The following is an 18816-nucleotide window of genomic DNA, read 5'->3' as shown; positions in this document are numbered from 1 at the left end:
TATAGAGGTGGGGGGGGGGAAGAGACGTGTGACGTACTTCCGCAAAGCACGCACTGGTGTTGTTAAGGCGAAAGACCACTAGGTGTCGCTGCAGCCGCAGTTCACCATCTCTTATCTTTCTCGGAGATTTTCTCAGGCCAGTTTCACCAGCACTGGTAAGAACATTTGTATGTAGCACTTTGTGTGTGGATATTCATGCAGAATAAACGCGTTGAAGTCTTTAATGGTTGTAAACTGAAAGCTTCAGTAGTCTGTAAACAGCAGCAGGAAATCCCACGGTAAATTATCATAATATTTACTGTATTAAAATCACAAAATAAACGCATCCGTTAAACAGTGTTCTCAATAAACTCTTCTGTTCTTGATTGTGTGGATGGTGAATATGTACAAGCGTCTTTATTGTTGTAGTGAACGCTAAAGGAAAGGGAATCATAAGGAAGAAGCTCAGGCTTGAGTGACACTTACACTGACCAATCAAGTGTTTACTATATTTTTACTGACGTGTGTCTGACCAATGAGATCTATTGTAATAGCCAGGTTTCTGTTTTGCACGTTTTGTTTGTATTCAGTACTCGGGCGTATTATTTACTTGTCACACCACAGCCCCATTAAGATTAGCCCCGTTTCCCTAACATTATTATTAGGATTTCATGTTTTTTTTTTATTCGTTTATGGTGATGGTGGGGTGGTGATGGTGGTGGGGGTGCTGGGTGGTGATTATGATGATGTGGTGATGATGGGGGAGAACTGGTGGAAGTGGGGGGGGGGGGGGGGGATGGTGGTGGGGATGCTGGGTGGTGATGATTGGGGGGTAGGGGGAGAACTAGTGGGGGTGGGGTTGCTGGGTGGTGATGGTGGTGATAATGGTGGTGGGGATGCTGGGTGGTGATGATGGGGGGTAGGGGAGAACTAATGGGGGTGGGGGTGCTGGGTGATGATGATGATGGTGGTGGGGTGCTGGGAGGTGGGTTAACCTAACCCTAACCCAAACCAAAATAGAGCATTCCCAGAACGGTGTTATAGTTTCCAACAAAAAAAAAAGTTACATGATATGAATACTAGAGAAATGTTCTGTTCAAAATTAAGATACAAAATTATTATTATTTTTATTATTATATATTATTTTCACTTACACAACATACTATAACCAAATACTACACAGGCACAGCACTTAGGAACAGTGAACTGGAAGCAAAGTTTTTGATAAACGCATGTTTTATTCTACAGTAAATCAAAAGATGTGAAAACAGGAAGCCAGCACCACAAAATGATCTAAGAAGAGATGATAGCGGAACCAACGTTACTCTTGAGAACAGTGCAAAAGTAAGACCATATGCTCTTTGATGTATCAGGAATCTTACACCTGAGAAGACCTATATACTTTAGCACAAACGTTTGCATCCCTAATGAATTTTAAAAAAAAATTGTAATTGTACCTTACTGTAAATGTATTTTACAGTATATAATTCCGATAAATGAACGCAAGACATGTAGCTACTGAAATACACCAATCAAAAATGTAAACTAAAATCAATAGAAAAATTATTTGGAAATATGTTTTATTAAACCATCTCTGTCTATACCCCATTCATTAACATCTGCCATGCTATGTAACAGGATTCCAAACAGGACATGCAAACCTTTGTAGTGCATTTTGTCATGTGATAAATAAAGATCAACACACTAAATGTCTTATTTTAACGTATTTATCAGCATTTCTTTATCTTCTCCATTTTGTTATTATGATATGCAAACATTTCACTGAACCAGAAATAATAAATATGTTGTATTTAACTTCTAGCTATGGTGTATTGTGAGTAATTAACCATAAGATGAATATGTTTTTAAAGAGAGAACAGTAGTGTTGACGTCTCTTCCTGCACATCTGTGCATCATGCCTGTGGTGTGAGAAATGAAAACAGAAAGAAGAATGTGGTAAGACTTACTGTAGATCTTGTATTGCCACTCTGCCCCCCAAGTTCTGAACGTGTCTAGTTTTTTCATTATTTTATTATATCTTTAAAATAAACTATGCACTATTTCACAGTCCTGAACACATGAGTGCATATTTTAAAGGAATTCTCTTAAAAAAGGGATTCTTTGTAATGTATACTTTTTCGTTTAGAGAGGAAAGAGGAAAGCAAGAGATGGCTCAGAGAATGCTAAGCAGAAGCTCTCAAAGACCAACCACGGTACCATGGGCAGAGCAGAGAATGAGCAGCTCAAACATGGAGACATGGAAGCCTTCACCTTATTTGAGGTGGTCACTATGGGCAGGAGCGCCGTGCAGGTACATGACCTTTATTCAGGCATAAATCCATAACATTTGACAATATCAGTACAAATCCTAGCTTTTACAAATCCTTACTTTTTGGCTAATGTCTGTCTTTGGTTAAGGTTGTTTGGAGTCATGTTTTGACTGTAGTACCTATGTTGTGTTTCTCATGCAAAGGCTGTGGTTGATGACTGGATTGAGGCGTATATTATGGACAGAGAACCAGCCCTGCTTGACCTCATCAGCTTCTTCATTCAGTGTTCAGGATGTAAAGGTAAAACATTCATTTATTCATTCCTGACATTTCCTGACAATGGACTTAGGTTATCGGTTCCCTAAATGTCCTTCGGTTATTGGTTCCCTAAATGTCCTCCACACAGGATGTCTGATTGTTTCTGGTATCAGTTCTGATCAATTTAAAGATATATACTAAACACTAAGGTAAGGAAGACATATAAGTAATTATTTGGTGACTTTATTCGCCATGGTGTCTGCACTTAATTTTGGGCATCTATACTTTGGGACAATATTTTTTAATTGATCTTGTCCCAAATCACATAGAAAAATCTTCAATAATATGGTAAACTGGTATTCCTATGTAGTGTGTATATATATATATATATATATATATATATATATATATATATATATATATATATATATATATATATATATATATATATATATATATATATATATATATGATGTAAGTGTCTGTAATTTTTCTATACTATTTAGTGTGATCATTTGGCATGCAGACAAAGATAAAAGTTGAATTTGAGTAAAGACACACCTACACAGTAATATGGAATATGTTTGATATGAAATTATATGACATCACAAATTTTGTTTAACAGCATCAAGTTGGTGTCTAAGCTGATGTTTTGAATGACAATTTCTCTAGGTGTAGTAACTGCTGAGATGTTTCAGAGCAAGGAAGATTCTGATGTCATGAGCAAAATGGTGGAGGACCTGGATGAGGTGTGAAGCCTTCTCATTCTCTCGGGTTATATGACATACAGTATGTATGTGCTTTTTAATGACAAGTAATAAAGCTTTTTGGATTACAAATTACAGGGTTCTGGTTTGCAGTATAAAAGGTTTTTGGCATTTCCATGGATACTGACCGTCACATGGCCCATGGACATTGTGAGTGTAAACATTTTATGACTATAGGGCTTTTTCAATTCTATTGAGCACTGAATTTTTTTGCTAAATGTTTATGCTCTAAACCTCTCGGACCTGTCCTGTCTTATCGGTTCCTTTCTTTTCAATAGGACAATGGAGAGTATCCTCTTGTTATGCCAGGTCTGTACTGGAAAAAGTTCCGCTCTCACTTTTGTGAGTTTGTCTCAGTGCTGATCTCACAGTGTCAGTATAGCGTGATCTTTGACAGCTACCTCCTGAATACACTCATCTCTCTGCTGACTGAGCTGTCAGCATCACATATGCGTGCCTTTCGACACACGTGCACACTGGCAGGTAACCCTCTAAATATCGACTCTCACTCGCCGAGCTTCCTATCTGTAAGGAGAAAGCAGGTGTGGTGTGAGATGTTCACGAGTTAAACGTTTGCTCTGCGATTTTGTCTCTCCATCCTAATGTTGCCTTGTAGCAGTAAAGTTGCTCAGCGCCCTGGTGAATGTGGCTCTCAATCTCAGCGTTAGTGTGGAAAACAACCAGAAACTCTGTGAGGTTGAGCAGGCCAAGACGTCCAGCAAGCGAGCCTCACAACGGCTGGATAAGATCCAGAAGAAGATTACTGAGGTGAGGCCATTGCCTTCTGATTGCTCTGTGTATCATTTTCACCATTGGTGAAGTCTTATTTTGGGTGGGTGGGTAAATGTGTCACACTATTCAATGTTTTTTTTTTTTTAAAGCTAAAGTGTGAAGTGATTAAATACTTTAAATGAAAGTTACTGATGCGTGATTTTTATACTGTTTCAGTTGAAGGATAGAAAGCTTGAAATAGAAGACATGATGGATGTGATATTTAAAGGAGTTTTTCTTAAAAGATACAGGTAGTCTAATTATTATTATTATTTTTTTTTACCTTTAGATCTTCTTTCCCCTTGCATACACCTGATGTTAAATGAAAGTTTTTTCCTGTTCTGTTTTGGCAGAGATGTGATACCTGAGATCAGGGCAATCTGTATAGAGGAACTAACTGTATGGATGAAGACTTACAATGCAGTGTTTCTTAATGATACATGTCTGAAATATTTAGGATGGATGATGCATGACAAGGTAAGACACTGTTTTAACTGAAATGATTTCTGTGTATTGAATGCAGGATGTACTTTCCTGAGTGAAGTAAATGTAATTGTACAGCATTTAGACTGATTTAGCAAATCTATCAACTCTTTCTGGGGGACTGAGAGACTTGTAACTTTACTTCATGTGTTATTTTCACAGCAACCTGATGTGCGCTTGAAGTGTGTGTTGGGTCTTCAGGGACTTTATCAGGATGTTAATCTTAGCTCCAAATTGGACCTTTTCACCAGTCGATTTAAGGTAGCATTTGTTTCAGTTTCTAGTATTAAAGCATAAAGAATAAATATGTGGGTGTCATGCTGTAGGAAAATGTTAATTGGGTGATGGTGGGATGTAGACTGACACTAAGGGGCACTGAAAATATGACAGCAAGTAAAAATCTCGGAAATGATAGTTAATAGTGAAGGATAGTATTTAGAGAATGCTTGCTCCTGGTTGTGAGGTTAATTAAGTGAGGTGTTTTTCTCCAGGAGCGAATGATCTCCATGATTTTGGATAAGGACCACGAGGTAGCAGTGCAGGCGATGAGGCTGCTGATGGCCATTGCCCAGTGAGACTTTCTTTCTCTAACATTTTACCTTCTGCCACAACCCTTATTAGCTCAAACACATACTGGATATTATAAAACAGGCTGACCATTCGCATTGTTTTCACTGTGACAGCTCTTGTGATGACGTTCTGAGCCAGGCAGACTACAAGCACATATTTCAGTTTGTATACTCTACTCATCGACCGCTTGCAGCCATGGCAGGAGAATTTCTCTTCACCAAGTGAGTGCTAAACCAGTAATGTTTGTAGACTGGAAGCGTCTGGAAGAAAAAATTACAGTCGACTATAGAGAGGGCTACAAGTAGGATACTGTAAATATATAAAGCGTTAGAGTCATGTATAAATCGGTATCTAACCTTATGTAACATTTACTAGATTATTTACACCATTAACAATCCCTGAACTTTAGCATCTATTATGCTTAAGCAATTGTTTATGAATAAAGTGACTTTCCTTTAATAGTTAAGTGTTATTCATAGAATTCTTATATTAAAATTCATTAGCACTACATATGACTACAGGTTATGAAGCATTTTATGATGTTCCCTCAGGTTACTCAGTAAAACCACAATTCCAGTGATGAGGGCAGGGATATCAGAGGAGGACAGACACAGAGAGCTCACCCTGGCCAGAGTCCGAGCCCTTATTCAGTTCTACACTGAGAACCAGGTAGTTAGTTCATGGTACTTTTGCATATTTCTGAAAGTCTGAATCTCACCAAATCACAGCCGTTTGTGGATGAAAGTCCGTAAGAGCTTTATTAGCTCTGCTCTTTAAGTGGAAAGGATGGCAATGACCTCCCTGCTCCCATGGATTAGAGTGTTATTAGAGTAACACTAGCCAATCATGGACATCTGTTAGCTCTTACATACAGAGCAGGGCAATTAGAGTCTCCTCCATGTACATTTAGCTGCCATTTGATGCTACATAAGCAGTACTTCAAAACGATCTGAAAGCTTAATGTGTGTTTACAGTAAGTTTAGTTTCGTACTCAACAACTTCCTTAACCGTCCCAGTCTGGCAGCTATCACGTGATAAGGATGACTATGGAATTGAGATGATTTTTGGCGGAATGTTGTGGTGAAAACCTTAACATGTTTCAAGTAAATTCACCTTTTTTTCCCCCACACGATTTTATTTGTTTAGTACTTTTGGACAATGGATTTTGTCACAATGCAGCTATACAGGAATCTATAAATTCTGGATACAAATGATACATTTTAATGTATCATTGTAATTGTGTTATTTTTATTCTTTTCCTTTTGTGTTACTCAGTTGCACCAGCATGTGATGTATCTGGTGGACAGTCTATGGGATAGTGGTGGACCTCTGCTGAAGGACTGGGCCTTTTTTACCTCTCTGCTCACATCTCATCCTTCCTCATCAGAGCAAGGCTAGTATTTACCCTTGTCGGGTGTCCAGCATCTGTAACACTATTGTTCTCTATTTTTCTTTTACTTATAGTGTGAATGTATATGTCTGTTTGTTACACAGCTTTGAGCAGCGATGAGGAGGGTCTGGTGATTGAGATTCTTTTGGCATCAGTGAGGCAAGCTGCTGAGGGACCTCTACTAGCAGGGAGAAGCATGGGGAAGAAAGTTAGCTTCTGCTTTCCTTCATCTTCACTTAGCCCACATCACTCATTTAGCTGTGAAGACATAGAGGAACACACCTGAGATTCCTTGTCTTTGCTCTGAGCTTACGGTTCTTATGTTTTTGCATGCTTAGTGAATGATTATGATGTTGTTATAGCTGTGACGACGCTACAGTTAAACATTACCATTAACACACAGGAATACTGTTACTCAATACTTTTAATGTGCTTGCATTTTACTTTAGACATTCACAATATCATTTTGCTAATAAGTTATTGCAACATATCTCTATATGTGTACGTTTTTTAGGTAGAGTGTGAAGCAGACTGATTATAAACATTACGATGTTGTGCTTTAGGTGATTGGTACAAAAGAGAAGAGGTTACAGACGGATGACTGTGCAAAACTTACAGAACACTTCTTAAAGGTGTTACCTGATCTGATATCCAAGGTAATAAAATGGGCCCATGTGTTTGTTATGCTCTCTTTCTGTACCCTGTAAATTGTGTTCTGATCATTTTATCTGCCTGTGTATTAATAGTACTCAGAAGATTCTGAAAAACTTACATCTTTCCTCAAAATACCTCAGTACTTTCAAATGGACACCTGTGGTGATGAATACACAGAGGTTAGTCATTTTTGTTTGTATATTTTTGTAGGTATTATTGACCTGTAAAAGGGTTATGGAAGGTTAAACTTATTTGTTCAGCTTCAGTTGCAAATTATAAGAAGATCTGAGTATTTCATAAGTAGTAGTTCATTAATTTGTTCTACTTAAAGAAATGTTTATTCAGTACATGTTGTGTGCATATTGTGGACTTTTGCATAATACCTTTCAGTGTGCATTTTATTACATTATGGACAAATCTATTTAAATATGTACTAAACTGAAAATAATCAAAACAGAAACTCTCATTATTTATGGCATTTGGCAGACACCTTTATACAAAGAGGTAAGGGTTGTTGGTCTTGGTCAGCGGCTCAGCAACGGCAGCTTTGTGGTCCTGGTATTCAAACCTATAACCTTCTACACACTGGTCCAACACCTTAAACACTGACCTACAACATCTCTACTCCTGTCTTTATATGTCCAAACAATTGAATGACTGTCAGTCTGTAAATAATGCATTAAAACAATGTCTGTAAACAATGCATTCTGTTTCTGTTATCTCCCAACAAAGTTTTAGGCTGATGGTTATCATAATGCATTGCTATGTGAACCAATATTGACTGATAGAGATGCTTGATATGGACATCTACCAGATGCTATAAATGTAAATGGGGATGTGGTAGCCTAGTGGTTAAGGTGTTGGACTTCCAATTGGAAGGTTGTGATTTCATGGTTCACCAAATCATCACTGCTGGGGCCCTGAGCAAGGCCCTTAACCCTCAGTTGTATAAAATGTAAGTAACCCTGGATAAGGTTGTCTGCCAAATGCCATAAATGTAAATTTTAATGTCATTGCACCTAGTTCTAAGGATTAAAACGTCAAACACTAATCCCTGTTTCGGGATTTTAGAGTGCCCCCGCTGTTCACCATATGTCACGGTTTTGTGTGTTTTTAGTCTGTTCAGGCACTTCTCACTGGGCTGGAAGCTGCAGTGGATACACACACAGACGCAGCACTACTAGAGGCAGCTGTTCGCTCGTACCATAACCTCTGTACAAATGATTCACACTGGCAACACCTGGCAGCTTCTGCCGTAGGCCAACTCATCCAGCGCTGGACACACACACTGGGCTCATGCTTAGGAGAGGCTGTCAGTGTGAGTATTGTACAGCATATGCATATGACTGTTTCATTAAAGACTTAAAAGTCTTAAAGAATTTCAAAAATTCTGTTCGTTCAAATTGGCTGCACGGATTTCTACATGACTTTGTTGATTAAAGGCAAGAGAGTGGTTCAGGATGACTGGGAGAGTGATGTAACTACAATATCACTTGTTTTTTTTTAGGATGCTGCTTTTGTTGGAGATGGAAACAAAAAGGAAGAAATTCTATCCATTTTGAATAAATTAACTGCTTTCAGCAAGTAAGACTGGATTATTTTTTTATCCATGATCTATTTTCTGAGAAAATAACAGAAAGACAGTTTACTCCAAACTACAATTAAAAATGAAATGAACGATTAAAAACATAAATTTAGAACCACAGCAGCAGGTTTTAGGATGTGACGGACACGAGAGAATATCTCTCTCAAGCTGCTTGTTTTCAACACTAGAGCAATGTAGGAAAAAAACAATTCTTGTTTCTAGAAATGTTATTTTTAGCTATGCTGACCATGTTTTTGCATATTTGTTTATTCATCACCCTCATTTATCCTGGTCAGGTTTGCACTATGTTAGTAATATATAGACAGAAATGTCTTCCTAAAAAAATGTAGCACCATCTCTGGAAGAATGGTACAGACCTGGAGCTGAAATGATAAATACACTGAACTGAAGAATTCATGAAATCTTTCAACAAAAATATATTTTGTGTAAATATGAATTGACTGTATCAACACCTGTACTTTATTTTGAGTGAGATTTGAGTAAACAGGATTTCCATGCTTTTTAAGTACAATTACATATGTCCATTATTGGCCATACTGATGCAGTAGATAGAGGAAAAAAACAATAGATTTTTTATTTTATTTTAAAGTTTTTATTTTTTTTAATTGTTTTATTGTTTTCTAAGTTTAGATATTGTAAGATCTTTTATTGTAAGTTTAGATATTGTTTACTACATGTCCAACCTTAAACCCTTAAACCTTACACCCTTTTTCTCTCATGTGGACTCTCTCATACTCTTGACAACATTGTGTTTTAGTGCTCAGGACCTGTCTAAATGGGGCATATATGAGCTGGTCTCTAAGCTCCTTGTAGTTGAGTTACAGCACGGAGGTGTGCCGGTAGAGGTAAGATCACTTATCACAACGGTCTCTTACCATGAGCAGCCTGTTTCTGGTAAAAGCTCAGCTGTCTTCTGTGTACTGTTGTCAGATGATCACTGAGGCTCTCCGCTGTGTCTGCTGCTGCATCCTGTGGAACCTGAACAACTTTGGAGAAGGCATAACCTCCAGGGTTAGTCACCAGCTGCTCTGACATTTTTCCTTAAGCTCAACCCCACCATGCAGCGACTCTCTCCTCTTTGGCATCAGATCTAGAGATGTGAATGCTAATATTTTCACAGTAGAGTTGGAGTGATAAATTAAGCAAGCCGTTTAGGTGTGTGTGACTTAGTGTCTACACAATTCCCATATGATCCATCACAAGCAACATGTCCTTTATTTCTGCTACATTCCATTTGAAATATCAGCCTTGATGCCCTCAAAGCCCCTGGGTTGTGTCCACTGGATTTTAATAATCGAGAGAAGCCTGCGATTGATCATGAGGCATTAGGAAAAAGAGAAGGTTCAGGTGATGGATTATAGGGGGCGTAATGGCTACCTTCTTGTGTGAAGTCTCCTTTGCTAATCTCTAATGCGACGTCGTTATTAAGCCCATGTTTCCATGCGGTGCACAAGGTAATCATATTTCTCGACCCCTAACCTTTCCACACAGATATATTGATGGCTATTAAGAATGCTGTAGGTAAGAGAGCAACATTAAAATCCTTCACTTGGGGGAGTCGCACCCGAAGGAGTGCTTTCACTCTCCGACCCCCTCATCAATAACTGCCAGCGTGGGCTGTAATTTGAGACCCAGGCGGTGACTTTGGCCCAATCTGCAATTCTAATGTCAGTGGCATTTGACTTGAGAACGAGGGCGAATTTGAGTGAGAGGGGCTGGTGGGAGAAAACAAGATGAGTTCAGCAGAAAATTGGGATATTGTACGATTAAAATGAGTCATTTCTCTGAAATGAGATTCGAACAGCAGTTTCTCCCTGGAGCCGGGCACATGTGTATAATTATGAAAGAATGGTTTACATGAGGCTCCAGCAGCACTGCTACTAACAATGCTTTCATCCATCCACATTTAGTGAGGACTCCTCCATCAGATTCTATTATTTAGTTTAATTGTTCTCTCGCCATCTTTGTCTCCACCTCACTCCTATGATTCACACTGATCTGCTGCCGCAAAAATATTGGATATACAAATAAAAAAGTGTCACTTTAGATAAAAGCTTGTTGACTGAGGAATGGAGGGCAGAGACGATGTAGGCAGGATGGATAAGTGCTACTGTATTTTGGGCTGCAAAATAAAAAGCTGAAGCACTATTTGAAAATGAAATAATCCGTTCAACACATTATTCTAAAATATACCAGCACTAATTAGGAACGTGTAGAAGATAAAACTCAGTTACTTCATTTCTGCGAATGGATTGTATAAAGAACAACCTGCATTGTGATTCCAAATATCTGCTTTTGTGTACTTTTGTGTGTTTGTAGGAGTCAGCTCTCCATCAAAGGAGTCAGCTACGAGCGTTTTGTGAAAAATGCCACCGGTGTCTTTCACACACGGAGCAGGTGGTGAGAGAGCAGGTACAGTCACCCTTCACCTCAGCTTATTCCATTCTCTTTTATCAGTGTGTTTACATTTAAACCTGTAATTCATACTTAAAATGAGATGTTAAATACCTCCTGTGTTCCAGAGAGGCATATATGAAATCCTTTGTAATAACTTATTTTTTAATTCCTGTTGATTGGACTTTATTCTTTTATGCGGGTCTCTGATATGCCAAAGAAAGTGCCACAAAGAAACTAACCCAAATAATAGACTATGCTATAAAAAGTTATATATAAAGATTGAAGATATTCATCAAATAAAACTATCATCTTGAATTTGAATCTACCTCGATTTTAATCCTAAACGTTTATTATTAAACAAATTTTTATTGTTCTTTTTGACATTTAAATATTCTCTGCTTCATGCTGTACGGTATAGTAAGTCTAACATAATTGTGTGTGTGTTATTCTTCCTCATACAGGCGTTCATGTGTTTGAGTGATGTCCTCGTAGCACACAGTTACCAGATGCAGATGTGGGATTCATCAGCAGGTGCTCCTCTGCTCTATACTCTTGAACCCAGACTGCAGAAAGCGTTGCTTGGCTTCATCCTAGACCATGTCTTCACCGGCCCTGACCCACACAGCCACAGCAGCACTGGTAGCCCTGTCCTCCCTCTGTCCTCCTTATGTCCTTTTTTTCATTTTTCAAGCAACATGCATTTGTGAGGCAGTTATGATTTAAACTCCGATAAATAAACGCTAGAAACTTTTTACTTTTGCTGCTGTTTTTCCAGTAGATGGCAGTCTGTCTCCAAGTTACATTACATCGAGAGCCAGTAGAGTACAGACTGATGCTTGCACACATTCAAAGTCATTCTAAACCCGTTAAAGACAACAGATTGCTTAGTTATGGAAATGGTACAATGGTATACACCCCATCACAGCCAAAGTCATCACATCAACAAACCAAATCAGTCATGGACCTGAATTAAGGATGAGATATTTTATATCATACTAGAGGGCAAAAGATTGGAAGAAGTTTTACATACAGGAATCGGTTTAATTACAAATGTTTTGAATTAAATGCCTGCACAATTAGCAACAAACTGATTCTTAATATTTACGTTGGTACTTGGCATTGAAAATGTATTTAGTGTTTACTGCAAACCAAATACACCTGATTTTCACAGTCACATTTATTTGAACACCAAGTAACCTGAATCAAGGTATTAAATCAGCAGTTCCTAAATCTAAATGGGTAAAGAACAATTCTCATATAATACAACAGAGTGAGAGTATAGAACTACAAACCAGTCACAAAACGACAAGATGCTTTGTGAAGTACGTTTAAAAGCCTCAAAATCATTCATATAAATATCCTACAAGCTGTGACTGACTCAATGTTGTCAGCTTGTAAATGTATTACATTTCATACTTGTATTATGACCAACATGTCTGTTAAGATTTCCTGGAGCCGATGAAAACACTCCAACGCACTGCTGAATACATGAATAAAGTTTTCATAGACGTGATTTAAATGAGTGAAAAATACATAAACGATGACATGCCTTCTATCAGTCATCCATTTAAATGTCTAAAAAAATCGTTTTATATTGAGTACACAGCATAAGCTGTCCATCTATACTTATGCATTATTCTGTAAATGTTATTTAGAGTTTGTACTTAAAACCAGGCATATTCAGAAATATCGACTACATAACTGCATAATGAACAGGGACATAACATTAACTGGTTATTTGATTATCAGTCGCAAGACTTGAGTAAACGGGTGGTTCTATGAATATTTCAGACGGAGGGATTCTAACCAGCCTGGATTTTATAACCCCTTATAAAATATTATATAAGGGATTTTTGATTGTAACATAATTAAAAGCAATTCAGGGCCGAACAAGTTAAAGCATGACATGTTTTTCTGTGGGGGGAAAATGTGGTTAATGGCTCCTCAGTTTAGGATTCTTTCACTTATAGGTTTTGGAGCTGAGTAGCTGAGTAGCATGGTTATACTCGGTGTTATCCCACCATCATTTTTTTACCCCTTTGTATGTGTGTGTGTTTCAGGCAGTGAGAGTAAGGGTGGTGTGAGCTGGCCAGAGGACTTGCACAGGCGGAGGAATCTGTTGGCTGCCTACTGTAAACTGATAGTGCACGGTGTGCTTGAGATGAGTATGGCTGCTGAGATCTTCAAGCACTACATGAGGGTATGGCTCATCAAGCACCAGGACATAGCAACTGTCTTATTCTCCTTTAAACTTGTCATCGAGTATTATTATTAAATAGCTGCAAATAAAAAGGTGAATTAACTATTATCAAACACTAAGATTAAGGAAGTCTGTTTTTGTAGCTTTGGAAAATCTATTAAAAGTAGTTCAATGACAAGATTAAAAATAGGTTTTCACATTTTTCTGCTCTGGTTCCAGCAGCTGTTACTGATTATTTAGGATCTATTTGAAGGATATATAGAAAGTTTATAAATTACTGCTGAAGTGATCACGTTATTATATTAGTTCTAAAATGACACGTTTTCTCTTCAGTACACCAGTTTACTTTAAAATTTTAAAAAATTAGAGTTTAGCTGGAAAATGTACAGAACTGTAGAGTGTGTGTGTGTGTGCGTGTGCACAAAAGTGTGAGTGTTTGACATGCCGACATGTTTTGGAATGCCCATCCGCCTTGGCTGTGGCAGAGCCAGCAGTCTATCATCAACATTCTTCTTGATCTTCTTGATTTACACACGTGTATACCCATACACAGCTGCCATAATGAACGATGCCTTTCAAAGTCAAGCAAATGACAGAAATTTGGCAGCCAACTGTAACCCTGTATTTGCTCTACTTCCTGTTTTTGGAAGCCTCTTCAACAACTGTTCACTTCTTTGAGCTATAAAATGTTTGCCTATTTCATGATCCCTTCCTTCCGCTCAAATGGGTTTTTAACGGCAAATGCTGCAGTGCTAAAAGGCGGCTGTTGTGTGGGATGGAACCACACTGGGCTATAAGTCTGGGTGGTTTAAGGATAAGCAGCTAAGCTAGACCTACTCAAACTACACACTGGTACGGTGTTAAAACAGTGCACTAGTCTGCAGCAGCCACTGAGGCCATGCTATAGAAGATTTGTCAGGTCAATAGCATTTTTTCGTAGCAGAGACACAGGCTCATAATCTCTCTGCCCGAGAGGGCAGGAGGGCCAAGCATCCAGCTCTAAATGCTGATAGGGCTAGTCCATGTCAGACAGCAGGGCAGCACATCTACACACACACATCTTCTCCAGCACTACAGGAATTATTTATGTCAGTAAAGACCTGTGATGTAGCATGTTCAGAAGGGATGGACAGGTTAGGTTGGCTTGGAGCAGGTGAGAATAAGGGTGAATTTATGTAACCAATGTGAATGGGTTCACAAACCTTTTGCGATCAGGTACCAGTGCAATTTAGCATCCTTTTGTTAGAAAATTCCCAGCTCCATGCACACACATTATAATACTAGTATGTACAGTACATTATTATATTTTAATAATTTTCATTATTATATATTTTTTTTAATACTAATGTACCTGTTGCAGATCTATGATCTAGGGATAATTATTCTGTTGATCACTGTGCAGGCTTGAACTTCGATGCAGAACCTTGATGCAATGACTCTCACTGCTATTTTCCTTTTTTTCCCACAGTACTACAATGACTTTGGTGATATTATCAAAGAAACTCTGAACCGCACCCGACAAATGGACAAGATTGAAAGTGCACGCACCCTAGTTCTGTGCCTTCAGCAGGTATCATTCACAACACTCTTTCCATCGTCTATTCCAGTAATCTCAGTTCCTTAGTGTCCAATGGTCATTGATGAGCCTCTGCAGCTGTCAGCATCTCACAGACACAAAGCCCCTCCACCAATATGCCCTCTGTGGAATGTTCTAGCAGCTCCTTCATTCTCTGAATTGCTTTATAGGAGATCTTTGTACAGAGTAAGACCGACAGTGGAAAGAGGGATCAGCTCTTGCCACCGAAGGCCAGTTCATCGCATAACTGCTTCTGACACATGTCCTATCTCACATATCTCACTAAACAGAAATGAGTCCATTTTACTTTTTCATTTCAAATTTTATACCTATGTAGCACAGATTACAATAATTCTGCTTATTATACTAACACAAACATACATGTGGTTCACTCTACTGCCTCATATGATGTCCCCACACTCACTGTTCCACTTGGCGTTGTACATAGGGTCAGTTTGTTTCTTGCTAAAAGCATTGTTGCATTCATAGCATTGTTGCTCTTTCCCTGCTGGTAGCATTTAAAAATATGCTAAGTTGCACTTACACTATGCACGCATTACATTGCATCATTCTTGTATTTTGTATGATATGAATTCTAGGTGGGACTCTGAATTTCTACAATACAATCAGTTCATACCCATCTTGACAGACAAAGAATTAAGAGCAGTTCTGGCATTTATACTAATAAGAAAGGTAATTTGTGAAAGGTTTTGTTGATTATACTGATTATATTTATCTCCTTGTGTGCAGCTGTACTTGCGGTTGAAGCAGGAGCAGGACACTGGGAGTGTGTGCATTTCTGGAGTACAGACCTACAGCAGCATAAAAGAGCTGGCCAGACGCTTCTCACTCACCTTCGGCTGGGATCAGATCAAATCTCGTGAGTCTCTGGCCATGATCCACAGGTAACACTGTTCAATCTCTTCAGCAGCACATGCTGGACTATTGATACTGATCATTAATTCATCATTATCTTACATACTTTTCTTTCGCTAGTATTCTATGAGTAGGCATGTAAGCATTAACAGTCATGTGTCCTGCTGCGGTGGAATGATGTTTCCTCCACCAAGTCTGTTATTTTTAATAACAGGGCATATTAGGTGACATTACTTTGCTTACATGTCATGAACAACAAATGTTTCGAATGATCGAATGATTCATTTTATTGCGCTAATTACGTAGACTTATCTTTTATTATATCATTGCTTTGCAGGGAGCTCAAGCTAAACAGATGAATGAAATCCAATGCTTTCCACTGAGACTGAAACTCAATAGTGGTTTTAAATTCAGTAAACATTAACATTCAGTTATTCAGTGGTGTTTAGCAGTGTGATAGAAAATCAGTTATATATCCCTCTCATATCTTTTTTGTATGTTACTAGAGCAGACGTTGTCACAAAGCAGCTTTACAGAAGTATGGATGTTCTAGAGCCTGTGGTGATAGCAATTAAAACCGATGGTGACAGATAGTGAAATAATAAATCATTACAGTATATAAGTGTAGAAGAGTAAAGGTAAACAGTGATGGGTAATTATATAGCATACAGCTTTGTCCAACCTGTAATGGTGTTATTTAGGGTCTATCATGGGCTCTATCTATTTCACAACATGGAGTAATGAAGCACAGTGAACAAGACAGGTTGCACACTAACATGGCTACGGCATCATATATAATTAATTCATCTCTCCAAACCGTGGTGGTGTGTTTTTTTTTTTTTTCTTTGCAGGGATGGCATTGAGTTTGTTTTCCAGGGTTATGTTCAGCAGTCAGAAAAGCACTCGTCACCGCCATACCTCTCTTACCTCACCATCCTCAGCGAGTTCTCCAGTAAGCTGCTCAAACCTGACAAGAAGACCATGTGAGTAAATCAGCAGTGCAGAGAAACAGCAAGCAGCTTTAAGTACAGCATGGGATTTGACTCAGGGAGCACAGCTCTATTCAGTTTTGAAAGCCAACATTTACAATTCTATAAATTCGAACACAGACTGTTTTCTCTGTTTGTCTCCTCAGATATAGCTATCTGCAACGTTACACTAGTGAGCAGAGCATCAGTAACAGGGAGGAGTGCTGGATGCCTCTCATCTATTACAGAGCGTCTCTCCAGGGCACAGCTGAGGGAGAAGACGCCGTGTCCTTCATCAGCTCTGACACTAATAAACAGCACTCACTCAATAATCGCTCCAGATCGCCCTCCATCAAACCGGCTGCATCTGAAGGTACGACAAATCAGTACTGAGTCAGCAGTTTTTCTGCAGGCACTGACACACTACTTCATTATGTCCTGACTTATATCCAGCTAAAAGTCCTCACTAAAGTGTCTTTGACCACAATTACAAACTCATTTTTGTGTTTCCAGGAGATCTGCGAATTACACAAGAAAGTAAAGGGAGCAAATTGCTTAAAAGGTGAGCTGTGATGTGTACTGACAGCATGAGCTCCAGTCACGATGTCTACCATCAGTTCATATCCTTAATGAACTAAAATAATAACAGCGCTTACACACATGATTGATAAGGAGTCCTTTTTGACACTAGTTCTGTTGTCCTGTGTGCAGTTTGGATCTGAGAGCTGCAGAACATCTCAGGGAAACAGCTGATATCCAGCCAGGAGTCACTGCTGAGGAAGTGGATGTGGACACAATAGAAATAGATATTTGATTTTTCTCATGAAAGTCTATTCTAAGTCATTCATTGAACTTAATGAGAATGACACAGCATGTTTGTTATGACCTCATCCAGTTTTTTTAGAGTTACTGTAAGCAATGATGTAATGCCTTGGTGCTAAAGACATTAATTATTGGTTTTACACTGCATCTTTTTTACATTTACAGCATTTAGCAGACACCCTTATCCAGAGTGACTTACTTTTTTTTTTAATTACAATTTATACTACTGAGCAATTGAGGGTTAAGGGCCTTGCTCAGGGCGCCAGCAGTGGCAACTTGGTGGAACTGGGATTCAAACTAAAAACCTTATGATCAGTAGTCCAACACCTTAACTACTATCATCTAAACCAAATCGAAGTTAAAGATGGAAGAATGTGTATTTTGTTGCTTCTTTGCTGTTACATTACAGTTGGCATCCGTTTCCTTCGAAATTTGTGAAGCTATCCACTGTATCTTTTCAGACTGCTGCTTATGCTACATCACAGCGCAATGGAAGACATTGTTGGTGGGGGAAAAGCGCTATCTGCCCTCTCTCTCTATCTCTGTTTAAATCACAAATTACTTTATATAAGTGTACATGTACAAGTTTACTGAGCTGAGAACTGAGAAATATAAAACCCCTTTTGGCAAATATGGAATTATTTATGGTATCTATCGATCTAACAATTTAAAACCCACTGTATATTTAAATACTCTGAAGCAATGAGACAATTTGAAAATTTATGTTGAAAAAGTTACATGCTTAAGCTGCAGGTTAACTATTGCCAGTGTCCATATAATCCACACTACGGTTGGATGTAGAGTGGATCCACTTTCCATTATTTTGTTCATTCCACAAAATGTTTTAAATAATATTTGGAAAGATTCAATATTTGTTTAATAGGAAATATGTAATATTTGGGTATGATTAAATATCAAATCAATCTGAAACAGATAAGGAATGTTCACGTATTTCTTTGCATTGTATATAACTACAGCTTGTGTATACTATTAATGTTAACCTTTTCACTGTAATTTCATTTATTGAAAAAAAAAAAAACAACAGAAAATAAAGGTTCTTTTAATAATTATAATAAATCTATGTTTTTTGTCCAAATCACTACAGTAAGCGTATATCTATAGTGAATAGTCATTCATAGCATTGTACAGCTCAATCTCACTAAATATGCAATATTAGAATCTAAATCTGAATCTGAATCCACACAACCGAACAGGTGACACACACTCAC

At 38.2% G+C, this 18816-nt stretch overlaps 1 protein-coding gene across 1 annotated transcript; it reads left to right on the top strand.

Annotated features, from left to right (window-relative positions):
* The first annotated feature begins 28 nt into the window (after window positions 1-28).
* Window positions 29-18617, top strand: si:ch211-269e2.1 (cohesin subunit SA-2). Its single transcript, XM_060876327.1, has 32 exons — window positions 29-155; window positions 1228-1323; window positions 1851-1935; window positions 2126-2290; window positions 2453-2549; window positions 3180-3256; window positions 3353-3424; window positions 3553-3757; window positions 3891-4042; window positions 4223-4296; window positions 4399-4522; window positions 4691-4789; window positions 5020-5099; window positions 5212-5319; window positions 5650-5767; window positions 6374-6491; window positions 6593-6696; window positions 7052-7144; window positions 7235-7321; window positions 8260-8460; window positions 8650-8726; window positions 9506-9593; window positions 9679-9759; window positions 11068-11160; window positions 11607-11784; window positions 13206-13345; window positions 14814-14915; window positions 15672-15826; window positions 16649-16780; window positions 16933-17138; window positions 17279-17327; window positions 17477-18617. Exons 2-32 carry the CDS (start codon window positions 1283-1285, stop codon window positions 17577-17579), a joined length of 3504 nt encoding a protein of 1167 aa, XP_060732310.1. The 5' UTR covers window positions 29-155; window positions 1228-1282; the 3' UTR covers window positions 17580-18617.
* Window positions 18618-18816: the final 199 nt, after the last annotated feature.

The sequence above is a fragment of the Tachysurus vachellii genome, chromosome 8 (assembly GCF_030014155.1).
Source record: "Tachysurus vachellii isolate PV-2020 chromosome 8, HZAU_Pvac_v1, whole genome shotgun sequence".
NCBI classification, from domain to species: Eukaryota; Metazoa; Chordata; class Actinopteri; order Siluriformes; family Bagridae; genus Tachysurus; species Tachysurus vachellii.
This window is presented reverse-complemented; position numbering and strand designations above follow the sequence as displayed.